This window comes from Orcinus orca, chromosome 7, assembly GCF_937001465.1.
Source record: "Orcinus orca chromosome 7, mOrcOrc1.1, whole genome shotgun sequence".
NCBI classification, from domain to species: Eukaryota; Metazoa; Chordata; class Mammalia; order Artiodactyla; family Delphinidae; genus Orcinus; species Orcinus orca.
The window spans coordinates 112324458-112340952 of record NC_064565.1 but is presented as its reverse complement, the minus strand read 5'-3'; the positions used below and the strand labels follow the sequence as shown (position 1 = coordinate 112340952).

The following is a 16495-nucleotide window of genomic DNA, read 5'->3' as shown; positions in this document are numbered from 1 at the left end:
GTTCGAGCTCTGGTCCGGGAAGATCCCACATGCCACGGAGCAACGAAGCCCTCATGCCACAACTACTGAAGCCCGCGAGACTAGAGCCCGTGCTCCGCAACAAGAGAATCCATCGCAATGAGAAGCCCGTGCACCACAATGAAGAGTAGCCCCCGCTCGCCACAACTAGAGAAAGCCCGCGCACAGCAACGAAGACCTAACACAGCCAAAAATAAATAAATTAAATAAATTAATTTTAAAAAGAGAAAAAAAAGAATTAATGCAGTTCTCTGGGACCCAAAGGACGCAGGTTGGGTGGTGGTTTTAAAATATGACCGCAGGGTCTTTGACAGTTCCTTCCCATCAAGAGGTGGAATGTAAGTCTCCTTCCTTTGAATGTGGGCTGGCTTTAGGAATTTGCTTCTAATGAATAGAACACACCAGAAACAACACTGAGTTACTTCAGAGACTGGGTTAGAAAAGGTGACACAGCTTCGATCCAGCCCCCTCTGGGGACATTCACCCTGGGTGGGAACCCGGCCAACAGCCCTGAGGAAGCGTCCACGTGGGCATTCTAGTCCAGGGCCTCTGCTGAGAGCCCAGCCGAGAGCCAGCATCAGCCACCAGACCTGTGCACGTGGAAGCCTTGGAGACGGCTCTACCCGGCTCCGTCTACACCGGGAGACACCCCGAGGGAGAACTGACCGAGCCCACAACTCCCAGACCACGCAAGATGATAGCAATAAGAATAAATGGACACGGTTGTTTTATGCCACTGAGTCTGAGGCAGCTTGCTGGGCAGCAAGAGGAAGAGAAGTAGTGAGGCAAAGGAGCATTTCTGGGGGTTGCAGGTCGAGCCCCGAGCGCCTGTCCCAACTGAGGAGCTCCAGCTGTGCTGAACGGGAGACAACCGGCCTGGACCCGCCCTGGCCAAGGCCCGGAGCCGCACTAACCCAGTAGGGAGCAGGCCTGGGCAGCCGCAGAGAGAGACCCCAGGTACGCGTCCTCCGCATAACCATGCTGGGGGCAACACCACCTCCGGGAGCTCGAGGCTGCAGCCTGTGACCCTCGGAGCGGTCCCCACTGCTCCTCTGTGTTCAGGCCCGGACCGAGGGCATGAGTCCTGCCGCTCCTCCACGCAGGTCCCTCTGAGTTCCGGGAGGGGAGGCCCAGCTGCAGAACCAGCAGCGCAATTAGAACCGCTGAGCTGGAGGCCCGCGAGGCCACCGAGGGCGAGAAGAAACACCCAAGCGCTTCCCATCTGAAGCTACTGAAGCACGCGTGGGAATCAAATCTGCAGCCCTGCTCATCATTCAGTTGCCTGGCACACCAAGAGCTAAATAATTTACTAATGCTTCTTTTCTTTAGAAACCTTTAACTCTCTAAAAGGAAACAGAAAAACAATGGCAGGAAGCTTTGCAATCCTCTCTAACATGACTGCTGTGAAAAGGGCAGATCTGTTATTTCACCTAGTAAAACTCTACCTGCTGGGAATTGAGGATTATGCCCTCAGTACTTACCAAAGGCACGAAGCACATCATATAACCCTTTGCAACAGAATAATTTAAGCCGTTTTCATCATGTTGCATCAAAGACAAAACTCCGGCAAAGAATCCCAACTGTGGCCACAAATTTCATGTTAACTAAAATTTTTCTCACCTTTCTGGAAAATGAACAGGTCTGGTAAAAATTACTAATCTTGGAAAACCATCATTTTATGCTAAAAGTGTAAGACTGGAATTCCTACTTTGAATGCAAAAAATGGAAATGCTTTGTAAGAACGAGAACTCCATATTGCTGCGGAGATAAGACCCTGTTAAAGTAGTTTAAGGTAAAAGTGAAGGATACTGAAGTAACTCTTTCCCTACCCATGCTGCACTGCATCTTCTAACTGTGCTGCTGCACTTGGGTCCCTCTGGCACTTGCTTGGATTCTCGTTGTTTCTCCGTGTCTTAGTTATCTGACATGCAAGACAAAGCTAACAATACCAGCCACCCTGAAAAGTGGGTCTCAAGGAACGCAGATTAAAAAGGACTACAAAGCATTTCATAAATATTTAGAATTTTAAAGCCCTCGTTTGCCAAGTCCGGGGAATTCTCTCCATTTCATTACTTAAAACTCGAGTTGGCAAAGTTGTGATTTAAAATTTTTCATCTAGATGATTTACCTTTGTTGCTTTGTCCATTCTCCTTCTGGGATGAAAGAAGTTCAGGAAAACAGGCATTCAGGAGGCAGAACTCAGGGTATCTCACATTGTGTTGGCCAGTCTGAGAAAGGGCCCCAGCGTGGTAAAAAAGAAATCTCAGGACAGGGAAGGGCGCCTCTTAATGCTGCTATAAATAACTAAGACAGTTACCGACTTCTCGATTTTTGGGTGACTCGTGACTCACAGATAAATCCTCCTCTATGCACCTCAAGAACCACTCTGTGGGTCCAACAGCCCCAACTGGCCTCCTTCCCCCTTCAAAAACCTTCCCCACAGCTACCAAAATGTTTGACTAAAAGTGCAAATCTGAATTCATACCCTTTAACGCTGTAACTTCAGTGCTAAAACGTTAGCCTAAGGAAATTGAGAATGGGATGAAGAGAGCATGGCGCGGTAACTACAACCACAGACTCTGGCACCAGACTGCCTCCTGGGTTTAAATCTCAGCTTCCACACATCTGGCTGCATGTCTGATGGCAAGGTATTTACCTGTTTTATTTGGGTTTTCTTAATTAAAAAAAATATATTTATTTATTTATTTTTGGCTGCGCTGGGTCTTCGTTGCTGCGTGCGGGCTTTCTGTAGTTGCGGCGAGCGGGGGCTACTCTTGGTTGCGGTGCGTGGGCTTCTCATCGCAGTGGCTTCTCTTGTTGCGGAGCTCGGGCTCTAGGTGTGCGGGCTTCAGTAGCTGCGGCACGTGGGCTTCAATAGTTGTGGCTCGCGGGCTCTAGAGCGCAGGCTCAGTAGTTGTGGCACACGGGATTGCTCCGCGGCATGTGGGATCTTCCCGGACCAGGGCTCGAACCTGTGTCACCTGCATTGGCAGACAGATTCTTAACCACTGCGCCATGAGGGAAGTCCCTGGGTTTTCTTAATTTTTCTGGTAACAGCTTTATTGAGATGTAATTCACATATTATATACTTCACCCATTCAAAGTGTACATTTCAATGGTTTTCAGTACATTCACTGAGTTGTGCAACCATCACTACAATCGGCTGTGGAACATTTTCATCCTCCAAAAAGGAAACCCTGTGCCCGTCAGCAGTCACCACCCTCCCCAGCCCTAGGCAACCACTGTCTACTCTCTGTAGATTTGCCCCCTCTGGCCCCTTCATACAAATGGAATCATACAATATGCAGCCTTCTGGGTCTGGCTTCTTTCATTTGGCATCATGCTTTCAAGATTCATCCATGTTGTAGCACAGATCAGTAATTCACTCACTTTTACTGCCACGTAATATTCCGTTATATGGACAGACCACGTTTGGTTTATCCGTTCATCAGTCGATGGACATCTGGGTTGTTGGCACTTCTCAGCTATTTCAAACAATGCTGCTGTGAACGTTCACGTACAAGTTGCTGTGTAGACATATGTTTTCATTTCTCTCGAGTATACAGCTAGGGGTGGAACTGCTGGGACGTAGGTAATTTCTATGTTTAAACTTTGAGAAGACAACCTATTTTTGAAGAATATTTAATGATATGAGGAAATTCTCTCTTCATTTGATAAAAAATATTTAAAACTACACATACATATAGCTGTCTATCCTCATTTATTGTAAACATTACATACTTTGGCGTGCATGTATGTACACAAATGCATTTCTGTGCTTTCCAAATGTTCTATAAGGAATATGATCAATTTTATAATCAGGAATAAAAAAAGAGTGTTGTTTTGTTTGTTTCTTTAGAAATGTAAACATAACCATGCTATTCTTCTTCTTAAAATGGTTCAAAGGCTCCTCATTACTTACGGGACCTCATAGGAACCTTCGTGCCCTGGGCCTGCCTAATCTCTCACTCTCTCTCTCAACTCTTCTGCTCCAGCAATACTGAATGCTTCATAGTTTCCCAAACATACAGGCTCAGTGCTTTTGCACGAGCTGTTCCCTCTACTTGGAACTCCTGTCCCTCATTCTGTCTGCCTCACAGACTCCCATTTTACTGTTCAAAACTCCAACTTGCCTATATCTTGGCCTTTTCTTTGTGTCCCTAATTCCTAGCACAATATTCAACCTAATATATGCGTTGAACTGAACTCCAAATATTTCCACATAACAAGGAAAAGAAAGGAATAATGTCTATAGTTACCTGCTAGACTTCAGTGTATTCGCTTCAAAGCATGTTGAACAGGATAAAAGGTAACAACTATTTGCAAACTATAATACTAACAGCTAACAGTCAGTAACACAAGCGCTTCCATGTGTTGGGCTGTTTTAAGCAAAGTTTTTCATGTATTAACTCAATCATGTTATTCCAATGAAATGGGTGCTATTATTAATATAACTAATATGATTTACTATGTAAAACATTTCTTTTAGAATCTTTACATAATTCCCATTACCTTCTTAAGGAGAAACGCTTTTTAAAAGTGTATTAAAGTAATCATAAACCAAGTTGGAAAAGTCCTAATTTCACTGAAAACTGTCCTTTTATATGGAACTCTAAGAGGGAAAAGAATTGGGTATGCAAACATAATGGTATGTGGGCAGAGGGTAGTATTGGAACAAAACCTTAAAGGATATGAAAGCAGAGAGGAGAGCTGTACTCAGCCCGATGGTGGGCGGTCTCAAGGCGAGGCTGAGGACTTGAGTACAGGCCACAGGGAGCCACTGGAGGCTCAGGAAGCTGAAGCAGGAGAAACATGCCATGAAATCCCACGGATTTCAATTCAAAGAGTTCAATTAGGAAAAGAGAGTCCAGTGCTTTGGAGTTAGAACGGAAGCAGAAGGTATTATGCAGCACAGCAGCCTAAATGTTTTATTAAATTAAACAAAACAAACACCAACCTTACAATTCAAAATGCTATATTCTTGTTATGAAATAACTTTTGATACGTTCTTGTTCAGAATAAAAGGAGATGAACGTCCTTAGAGACCCACGAGCTTTGGGAAATCAGCCTCCCACGGGCCGGGCGATCCGTGACATTCTTCCCCGGACAAGCTCCATTTACACCTGCTGCCTGGTCCTCTGTCCGGTCAGTGTTCCCTTTTTACTCTCAAAAGTGTCCCTATTTAAATTGGATTGTGGTGATGGCTGCACAACTCTATCCATTTGCTAAAAATCATTAAATAATGCACTTACCATGGGTAAATTTCATAGTGTGTAAATTATACCTCAGTAAAGTTGTTTTTTATATATTTATTTTTAACATATTTATTTATTTATTTGGCTGTGCCGGGTCTTAGTTGTGGCACTTGGGATTTTTAGTTGCGGCATGTGGGATCTAGTTCCCTGACCAGGGATCGAACCCGGGCCCCCTATATTGGGAGCACAGAGTCTTAACCACTGGACCACCAAGGAAGTCCCAACAAAGTTGTTTTTTAGAAGTCCTAATTTGAGGCTTCCCTGGTGGCGCAGTGGTTGAAAGTCCGCCTGCCGATGCAGGGGACATGGGTTCGTGCCCCGGTCCGGGAAGATCCCACGTGCCGCGCAGCGGCTGGGCCCGTGAGCCATGGCCGCTGAGCCTGCGCGTCCAGATCCTGTGCTCCACGACGGGAAAAAGTCCTAATTTGAGTGACAAGTTATATATGACTTGTCCATACGCCACGGCCTCAAGGCCTTAAAAGTGACTAGCTGATCTTCTGCGAAGGACAATTCTTCCAAAGAGTTATTTTTCAAGAAGACAGACATTTTTTTTCCCCTACTCAGACAGCTTCTCAGCACATGACATGAAAATAGGACCCTCGCCGCGTCTCAGAGACCCAACGCCGTAGAAGTCAATCCTTTGCAGCAGTGGTCCCTAACCGTTTTGGCAGCAGGGACGGTTTCGTGGAAGACAATTTTTCCACGGACGGTGAGGGCGATGGTGTGGGTGGTGATGCGAGCGATGGGGAGCGGCGATGAAGCTTCCCTCACTCGCCCGCCGCTCACCTCCTGCTGTGCAGCCCGGTTCCTAACAGGCCGCGGACTGGTTGGCACGCGCCCCCATTAACGCTTAATTCGCTCTTAAGTATGAAAGCAGCACGACCACAACTATCCCTATTTGAGGACATCTAGGCCAGTGAGCTGCTCTAACACCATAGGTGGCCTCCATATGCTTCAAAAGGATACATATAATGTTAAAAGCTTCGGCGTGTTACTGGCTTTAAAAATTAAACCCAGAAACCTTTCCAACTTCAACTTTAATTCTGGAGTCCAAGGATCCTGAAGGAAAGGAAAAAAAAAAAAACAAGGAAAAAAAAGAAAAGCACTAGATCATTAAATGCCAACAAACATTGTCAAGTTGTGGCCTTTAGGGTTAAATAACTCCACCACAGTTACTGAAATCAGAAGCAAGATGTCTTGCCAGTGGTGTGATGCTGTAAAAACCAGGTTTTAGGACATTTCACCAATTCACTTATAGAAGATTCGAGAGCCCACAGCAGGAGGAAAGAAGAGAGTACTTTCATATACAGAGAAAAAATAACCCTGTACATGATTTGAATTTTTCATGTGATTTAAACACAAGCCTGATAAGTAACCTTATTACGTTGAATACCAAAAATAATGCAGTATGGTTTAGGCATACGTGGCACTGGCAGGAATACACAATTATCGCTAAGCTACCGAGAGTCTCCAGAAGAAGGAGACTCATTTCCATAAACCTCATCCAGACAAGAAAAGCAGAAAGAAGCTGTTATCTGCCTCAAATACTCCATCATGTCCAGCATCATGACGTACATCTAGTTTGATTTGCTCCTTAAAAATAAATTATTTATCTCAAATAATGCTCATTGAGAAGGAAAAAATAATGACTCACGAAGTAAAAGAACAAGTGTCACAAGCAACGATCTTTCTCAGGACAATTTTTCTGAGTCTTCAGACAAAAATATCGACCACCTAAACCAAGAAGTTCCACTAGAAAGAAGCTCTGTCACTAAAAACTCAGGTCCACTTACTTCTGAGATCCTGCCCCATCTCCCCCAGATCTGCCCATCCTTCCCCATGTCTCCCCCCAGCTCTAATCCTCATCCACGTCTCCCACCCCACCCCATCAGTCCATCCAGTGCGTTGTCTGACCCTCTGAAAAAACACTGCCAGAAAAGCAGAAAAGTCTGATATTTTAAAAAGATTTTGTAATTCCCCGACACAGCATGATGACTTCATTTCTCATGTGTCTGTTGTGGGTTGAATTGTGCCCCCTAAAAGGACATGTTGAAGCCCTAATCTCCTCATAATGTGAGGCCAGGGGAACGGGGACATTGCAGATGGAATTAGCTATTAGTGTAAGCTCTTAATCCAATATGACTGCTCTCCTTATAAGAAGAAGGGAATTTAGACACAGACACAGAGAGAAGATGGCCACGTAAAGACAGAGCAGAGATCTGGAATTATTCAACCACAAGCCAATAGACACCTGAGGCTACTGGAAGCTGGAAAAGGCAAAGAAGCATCTTCCCCTAGAAGCTTCGGAGAGAGCACGCCCCTGCCGATACCCTGATTTCAGACTTCTGGCCTCCTAAACTGTGGGACAATAAATTTCTGTCCTAAACCACCCGGTCTGCGGTCCTTTGTTATAGCAGCTGCAGGAAACTAATAGTGTGCTCCAGCTCAAGGCTCTCTGTCTCAACCATATAGAAAAGAATCTCAGCAAAGGACTGCTAGACTGGCCAACATAAACGAAGACATCTTAAAAAACAAAACAAAATAAAATATTTGGGTATCCCTAGACACACTGCAGTGAAATTATACAATCTTAAAGGCCAGAGAAGAAAGACAGACCACGTACAAAGGAACAGCAATTAGACTGACGGCCAACTTCAAAATTGCAACCGTGGGAGCCAGGAGATGAAATAAAAATACCTTCAATGTCCCAAAAGAAAGTAACTGTCGGTTCCAATAAAGATGTTAAAAAGAAAAAAAAAAAAGAAAACAACTGTCAGGACTTCCTGGCAGTCCAGTGGTTAAGACTCCGCACTCCCACTGCAAGGGGCAAATAGTCTGATGGTAATATAGTACACAATCAGGTAACCAAATATATACCAAGTAAGTGAGAATTTTAACACAAATCAAAATATTCATAGCCAGTGATTGCGTAAAGCAGCCTAGTTTTTTTTCAGGCTACTAATTTTCATCGTAATTGAATAAGTTATTGTTTCAATACCGCAGAAGTATACACAGAATGATTTAAGAGGTTAGTATGTTTTAAAATATTTTGTCAGTTCTGGGCTAACAAGTCTTGGTGCAACAACAAAAAAGCACACTTTATAGCACAAGAAAAGTTGGTTAAAGCAAATTACCTGTACATTCTTTTCAAATACAACAAAACATAAGCAAATTTTAGCCTTTTTACAGCATCATTCAGAAAGCACCAATGTATACAAGGTGAGACTGCCATGCTGCCCAGGATCTGGGACAAGGTTCGGAGGTGGTCACTTACCTGGAAAAGCTCTTTAAATGAGGGGTGGACCATGGGATTGGGAACAAAAGGCAGGGCATAGAAAGGGAGAAACTCCGTGGTCTGGCTCAGCGCTGCCCCTTTGGTCTCCAGGTAGGTTTTGAAATAAGAAATCCTTTCATCCAGTTCCTCTTTGTCCTGCGAGGAAGGGAGGATGCTCATTTGAGATCTCCTGCTTGACGCCAGCTCACGTGTTCACCTGTCCTCTCTCCGAGGCTCCTTCAGTTCCAGCCACGTCGCTGGCATCCTCCCCGTCTGGCCCAGCCTGCGTGCCGTCACCAGTCATCCTAACATCACCCCTATTTCGCCCCTTCGTGAAACTGTCAGGAATATCAGAGAACTAGATATATGATACACACAGTTCAAATGCTGCCTTTTCAATCTATCGTTACCATTTTCTCATATCCTTAAAATTCTTCATAAACATCATTCTTAATGGCAGGACAAAACCTCATCTCGTGGGTCTATCATAAGTTATTTAGCCAATTCCCCCATTATTAGATATGCACATTGTTTTCATAGCTCAGATATCAGAAATAACTATTTGTCTGCATTGCTGTGATTTCCTTACAAGAGGTTTTTAAGGGTGAACGGTTACTGTTTTTAACATGGAACGCTTCACGAATTTGCATGTCATCCTTGCGCAGGGCCATGCTAATCTTCTCTGTGTCGTTCCAATTTTTTTTTTTTTAGTATATGTGCTGCCGAAGAGAGCACTTAAAGGTGAATAGTTTTTTGAAACGGAAGTTTTCCGTATCATCATTCCTTTCCTTTATTAGGCTAACTAAGAAGTGATCCTGCCTGCTTCACTGCTTCCAGGTGTAATCCCAGGCAAGTCGGGTCCCCCGCCAGGGTTTCCATTTTCTCCTGGGCCTCAACGAGAAGGTCCACCCTGGCCTCGCCTGTTACGTCCCTCACAGCCTCATACACAGGCCAATTCTTCTCATCAGTGCATCTCACTTCACCTACACTGTGAAGCCCACCGGACTTAAAAAATTTATTGATCTTTTTATCTTACAGAAAAATGGAAAAATTAGAAAATAAAAATAAATACAAAGAAAATGAGAAGTCTCCCACAACGGCACCCACAGGAGTCCTATCTTAAGGAACAGCCTTCCAAGAATGGCTACCACAATGTGCTGTAAAGCTGCTCCTCTACCACTGAGCCTTCCTGCGGTCCCCTGACATTTAATAAGTTAACACAGGTCCTGGGGGCAGTAGCCAAGGTGTGGAGAAGCCACGAAACAAATGTGCGTGGTCCGATGTCAGCCTGGCCTGCTCCCCTTCTGTCATTCTCTCCGTGCCCCAAGGTTCACCTGCAGAGAAGTTTGCAGCTGCTCCCCTCTCCCCTTCACAGCTCCAGTCCCACACCTGCAGGAAAAGACTGCAGAAGCTAAATTCAACTTATCACTCAAATAAACTTTCACAGACGGGCATACCATTTTCCCACTGTTTAAGCTTAAATTTATCTTCTAATATATGGTCGAAAATGTGGTCTAAACACGTATTTTCTTAGACATACATGTCGAGGTATTCAGGAAAATGAGGTAGCTTTCATTACAGAAGTGATTAACTTTCCATGCAAATTAGAAAATAAACTGCTGGGAATGAGATAGAAAATCATTCATCAGGATGTAAGACACCTACTCCTTAGAAGCAATATGATAAAATGGCCACAAAACTAAATTAATCCTCATTTGCAAAACATAACACATTCTCCTTTAACACACCATTTGGACCAACCCACGCCATAAGGTGAACCTACAGGTCTCCCTGTGGAGTGTTTCAGAAGATAGATGGCAAAATGGATGTGTAGGTAGAATTCCAACTTCTGGGCGAGGGAGTCGCCAGCCCGGATGGAACTGGGAATGTGCCCCTCCCACAAATCGAAGAACACCTTCTGGTCTCCACTGTCAAACGCAGCAAGGAGGTCCTTCTGTGGAGAAGACATCAGAGTGAAGCCTGGTCATAGGGGTGCCCCTTCTCTCAACACCCCGAATCCTCACACCCTCCCACTACCTTGGATACCGGTATACTCCATCGTTTCAGTGTGAGCAAAATTAAGTCTCCTTTTCAGAGGTAAGGGATAGGAAAATAGAGACCCAGAGGGCTTCAAACTGCCTAGGCTACAGACCGACCCTGGATTTCCACTGCTCTGCAACATCAAATCTGAGCATTCGAAAGAACAGACACAACGTTTAAGGTCTCTGAGATGGAAGGAATCAGGCACAGGCCAAAGATTGAGCCCAGAGACTCACAGGCAAGTGAATACATTGAGGTCGCCCTTTGGACTTGCTGACCCACTGCACGCAACTGATGAGAACAGGCCAGACCCAGAGCCCAGCCAGACCTCAGTGGAACAACCTCATACCTATGGCAAGTTGCTGACACCACAACTGCCAAGTCCCTGAGCGCCTGGGAGCTCAGCCACACGGAACAGTCGATCCCAGGCCCGGGAGGTGGGTGCTGTCACGTGCCTGCTGTTGCTAGAAGCATGTCTGGCGGAGAGGGCAGTGTGGGAAGCAACCACAGAGCCCAACACATGCAGGTAGTGACTGCCCGGGCCCTCCCGTTCCAGGAACAAGGAAGCCTGGGCTGGAGATGGAGGAGGGCGCACAGGCCTGGCAGCAACCCGACCTCGGAGCTGTGCCAGTCTGACTATGTGGGGCAGAGACAGCTTCCCAACTCGCCATGCAATAGCTGAAACAGAGAATTCTGGAGAAAGGTGGTGGCAGTTCCCATGTCACCTGTCTCACAGGAAAAACGACAACTGATACATCACAAATAGCTGCTGCGTAATTTTGCAGATTTAGGTATAAGGCAGAATCACAAGAACTTCCTGTGACTCATGTTGTTTTCCTTTTTGTATCAAATGCCCAAGATCCTCAGACCTACATTTTGTGCTCAACTGCAAAAGCTTTTCTTGGAGTGCATTTTCTATAGAATCACCAGTTCCCCAACCCATCACCACCACTATTTACCACCATTATTTGGTCATTGTTCTTTTATACTTTTTTTAATGGTTTTACATTTTTTCTGTAAAACTGTCCTTTTTTTTAAGGTTACACATTCTATTTGTTTATAATCAAACTTTTTAACGTTATAAAATAGAAATGTACAGAGAACAATGTTACATTGTTTGGTCATCCTTAAGCCAAAGACATTCACTGATAAGGAATCTTCCACTTTTTGTGAAGATTTTGTGAATCTTACAAAAATGTTCTCTACGTCACGTGACCGAGAACAACTGTCTCTGAATATTACCTTAGTCTGGAAGGGATTGGCATACATTTGAAAGAAACTCAGAATGCTTCAAAATAAGCCCTACAGTGAAATTCTACCTCTTCAAAACTGCCCTCTTTCTGTCTCTCAGCCCTGGAAACAGCGAAGGACAGCTGGTCAGCAACTGCAGGCAGGGCGGGTAGCAAAGGAAAGCAGAGGCAGCTAAGCACCGCCACCTCTGGAAGAACCTGGGGGAACCTGGCCAGAGGCTCCCCTTTTCTCGTCACTGACTGATGCAAAGGTGGAGGGGAGCCTCCCAAGGGTGTGCTGCTGGGGCCCGGCCCCGCCCCAGGCTCACCTCGGCTGAGCTCTGAGCGAACCCCGCGAGCCACTCTGGGGAGGACTGCCCTGCGAGAGGTCCAGGGACTGTGTGAATGAGGTGACCGCAGACTCTCGTGGGTATTTTAAAGCCTGGAGTCAAGGTACTTTCTTAACGTGGCTTGGCAAAGGAAGTCTATGTGTCCAATGGCCCATCTACACTTTATTCTAAACTCTACCTTTGTAGACCTGGGACTACAAACCTTTGCCGTGCCACTATACTCCCAGTTTATGAAGCATATTCTGTACCTGGAAATGGTCCCTGCGTTTAAAGTAATATCTACACATAAAGCAATCCAGTGTTACAACTCATAGGGTCACAAAATATTAACTTCTCAAATATAAACCATGATCACAGCCAGCATTATGAAGATCAGAACATTTACATACCACCAATAATCACCTATACACACACACACACACACACACACACACACACACACACACACATTCTTACAGAACTGTGCTTAGGGAAACTCTCCCTTTGCTGAGTGCCAACTTCACAAATGTCCCTAAGTCACTGCTCCAGGTATTTTTGTTTGGGAAATCTGTAATGGCAGGACACAGCTGTTTATTGAATGAGCAGAAAAGACAGGCTTCTCACAATCAGAAAGTTTCAAGGTCTTTCAAGTTACGTACAGCCTCTGTTTCCATGTCTAGTAATGACTAGATTCTTGTTTCACGTTCTGAAAAGTTTGCTCCAGGGTTGAGAGGTATCATCAGGCTGCCCGATGCATCACTGACAGAAGAGCCTGTGTCTGAAGTGGTGGTAGCTCAGAATCCAGGTGCGTGAGGACTGGAGGGGCACTGGGTCGGGGGCCATTGCGATGGTGCCCCCGCTCAATGGTACCCCGTGACAGGCCACTGGGGAGTCGGGCTGTGGCCTGACCTCCAGCTACTCAGTGGGACTCTCAAACAGTCTCATATTTTTCTTAGAAGTATGTATATTGAAACAAATAAATTTATTAAAATAATAAAATCATGCAAAGCTGAAATACGCTGCCTCAGGAAACGGTATGTTCTCTCGTCACTGGATGTATTCACGGTGAATCAATCACTTACCTAGGATGTTACAAATGGGATGGAGCATCAAATAATGGTTGAAATGAGGACTTTTAAGATCCTGTCTAACCCTGAGAGTTGAGGACCACGTAATATGTGCCCTTTGCAGCCCACTGCCACAGCCTCACCGCTGCCCAGGCCTTGTTTTGGAAGGATGCTGCCTTGCGTATGGCTCTCGCTCCCTGTCCCCTCCAACCTCCCCAATCTAGAAGGCAAGCACCATGAGGGCAGAGATTTTGTTTTGTTTTGTTCGTTGCTGTGTCTCCAGTACCTGGAATTCATAACCTAAAACTCCTCAGAATGGGGACCACATTAGTCTTAGTTTCTAAGCACTGCACGGTTTCTTCTTGCCAAGAAATGTATGTAAAAGATCTTATGTTGCCACCCATTTCCTAGGATACAGAGATTTGAAAATGACATTACTCACTTATCCATGAACATCTGCACAGTCTAAGAGTCACTGTGCCCAGGTCCCCAGAAATATTCCAACATTCTCTAGTGGTAGCATTTCTTACAAATTTGGAGCACCTTGATTATCTACAGAAATCAAAAAAAGTAAAATGTTACCTGGATTATCGATGATTTGGAGTCCCTTAAAGAGCCACATGCTGATTTAGATAACGGTTTTCCTTTTATTTTGCATTCTTTTGAAAATGTTTTCAAGGTGTCTTCAAATTCGGCAAAATCTAAAAACTATTTAAAAAAGCGCATAAATGTATATATATTTCTCTGTTTTAACATCAACAAAGTAACCATCTTTGATGTAATTGTACCAGCTCAATATTATCACAAAATTTATAATGGGGTTAATGAACTGTCATCTTTGGGAGAAGTAATTTGGGATCCAGCTTAGAATTTACTTACTGATATACACACTAAAAAGCTAGAAAGACAGTATCATAGAAAACATTTATTTACAGAAAATAAATTTGTTTTTAGAAGGAAAATGTGAGCTGCATTATAATTTATTTTTTAATTTTGGTCCCGTCGCACGGCTTGCGGGATCTCAGTTCCCCAACCAGGGATCGAACCCATGCCCTCGGCAGTGAAAGTGCAGAGTCTTAACCACTGGGCCACCAGGGAATTCCCTTATTATAATTATGAATAGAAAATAAGATGATATGTGCAGCAGCCTGAAAAAGGCAAAAGTGATCAAAGGACCTGATGGCTTTGGGTCTAGTAGGTCTCTGGGAATTTGTTACTTGAAACAGAGGGATTAGAGGTAATGCTTGCCCCTAAGAACAAAAGGTAAGCCATTAAAAGATGGGCAAAGTCATCAGCCACCTTCAAGCACTAATGATCCCCACCCGACCCCGTCTTGAAACGCCCCTCTGCCTTGTGTTAGTGACATGCATTACTTCTACTGCTGCTCTCCACACTTCTCAGTTTGTGTCAGTCGTAACTTTCTGTTTCCACCTCCTCTAACTGTGGCTATTTCTCCAGGCCCTATCCACAATCCTCTGCTGTGACAGCTTTGAAAATTTATTCATGATCACAGCAAATTCCAAAGCTGCATTCCCAGGGTGGATGCCGTATCCTTGCTCCACGGCCATGTCTCTCAACGCCTACTGGACAGTTCACCCACACAGTAAAACAGTAGCAACCACTTCTTTAGCACCAACTCCATGCCAGCCCCTACTACAGGCAGCAGAGAATACCAAAAAGCATAAGATGTGGGTCTTATCCTTCAAAAGCTTTCGGCGTAGGACACCTAAATGTCCAGTAATAGGCAACAAGTTAAATAGATGATGATGCAGCCACTCAGTGAAATACCCTACGGCATTCAGAAGTATGAGGCAGATCACGGGAAGAGGTTCATACTGTACTACTGTTGACAGATGAAAGGCAAGCTGCAGAACAATGTGTGTGGTATCATCACATTTTGTAAAACAAACTATAGTCGCGTGAATACATTTTGAATACTCATAGAAAAAAGTCTGGAAAGGTGATATACTAAGCCATTAACAGTGGTCACTGCAGGAGGGAAATTCACTGTTTATACTTCTATACTGTTTGAATCTGTTACCATGAGCATGTGCTGCCTTTATAACTTTCTTTAAAGGAATTCTAAAAAGCAGCTTTACAATTTCAGTTTAGTTACGAAAACAAAATATAAATACATGGAAAATTATAAAAAGGAAAACAGATAACTGTAATGTAATGATAGAAACATTACAAGGCATTACAGAATTTCCTGCATTGTAAAATACAAGTTTTCAAGATCTTTTTCTGTGACCTGTGTTTTGTAAAACATACCTCTTTCACTAGTCCAAGTAATTCTGATTCATGAGCCAGAATGTCCCCCATATTGAACCGTTACTGTTAATTCTCACAGCAAAAATCTCTACAAGGCAAAAACATAAGACAAAGGCTATCATTCCAACTATCTGTAAAATAACAAAAAGATAGCTGTAGTGGGCAGAATAATGGCCCCCATGTCCTAATCCCCAGAACCTGTGAAAATATTAGGTTGCATAGAAGGGGTGGATTAAGGCTACAGATGGAATTAAGGTTGCTGATCAGCTGACCTTAAAATAGGGAGAGTAGCCTGGATTATCTGGGGGGCCCAACATAACCACAGGGGTCCTCATCAGGGAAAGAGGGAAGCAGGAAGGTTAGCGTCAGAGTGACGCAGTGGGAGAAAGACTCAACCCGCCGTTGCTGGCCTTGAAGATGGAGGAAGGGCCGGGAGCCAAGGAACGCGGGCGGCTTCTAGAACCTGCAAAAGGTAATCAACTGACTCTCCTCTGGAGCATCCAGAGAGGAACAAGCCCTGCCAACACCTTGAGTTTAGTCCAGTGAGACCCATTTCAGCCTTCTGACCGCCAGAACTGTAAGACGATAAATCTGTGTTGTTTTAAGCCACTAAATTTATGGTAATTTATTACAGTAGCACTAGGAAATACAGTGGCTAAAGTCAAAAGTAATTCTCTCTTCTATGACAACTACTTAAAATGAACGTGATCAAGGACTGGAGGGTGGTATAAATGAGACAGTCAAGGATTGCTGGTGAGAGGCAGGAAGATTATTTTTCTTATTTAGAGTTTTCTAAAGTGCTATCACGTGGTATGTGTAATTCAAACAGTCAAGAGCATAAAGTGTATTTAGAACAAAATAGAGTGTAATGATGAAGTCAATTCATTTACTTTAAGAAAGGATACGCACTAGAATTAGTCTCATGGAAAAAACACAGAGTCACTAATCCCTTGCTCTGCTTCCAAGTAAAAAACATTAAACCCAGAAATAGAGTCACAGATGTAGAAAACAA

The 16495-nt window shown here is 44.2% G+C and overlaps 1 protein-coding gene and 1 non-coding gene across 14 annotated transcripts in view; both read right to left on the bottom strand.

The window, feature by feature from the left end:
* Window positions 1–16495, bottom strand: part of ARMC9 (armadillo repeat containing 9) — a 137838-nt gene that overhangs the window by 114267 nt on the left and 7076 nt on the right. For 11 of the 13 annotated variants that reach the window (XR_007478508.1, XR_007478512.1, XR_007478509.1 and 8 more), the window contains exons 2-7: window positions 15484–15571; window positions 13795–13920; window positions 10331–10501; window positions 8548–8703; window positions 6240–6332; window positions 2147–2171 (exon numbers count right to left, since the gene is read on the bottom strand). Coding sequence is in view for 8 of the 13 variants with exons in the window: in XM_033425491.2 (XP_033281382.1) it covers window positions 2147–2171; window positions 6240–6332; window positions 8548–8703; window positions 10331–10501; window positions 13795–13920; window positions 15484–15534 (622 nt within the window). In the remaining 5 variants the exon portion in view is untranslated. The remainder of the gene's footprint in view (window positions 1–2146; window positions 2172–6239; window positions 6333–8547; window positions 8704–10330; window positions 10502–13794; window positions 13921–15483; window positions 15572–16495) is intronic. The other 2 variants (XM_049712516.1, XM_049712519.1) reach the window with 2 other exon arrangements.
* LOC117201886 (U6 spliceosomal RNA) lies at window positions 9168–9274 on the bottom strand. Its single transcript, XR_004484019.1, has one exon. It is a non-coding gene; the product is annotated as a U6 spliceosomal RNA (small nuclear RNA).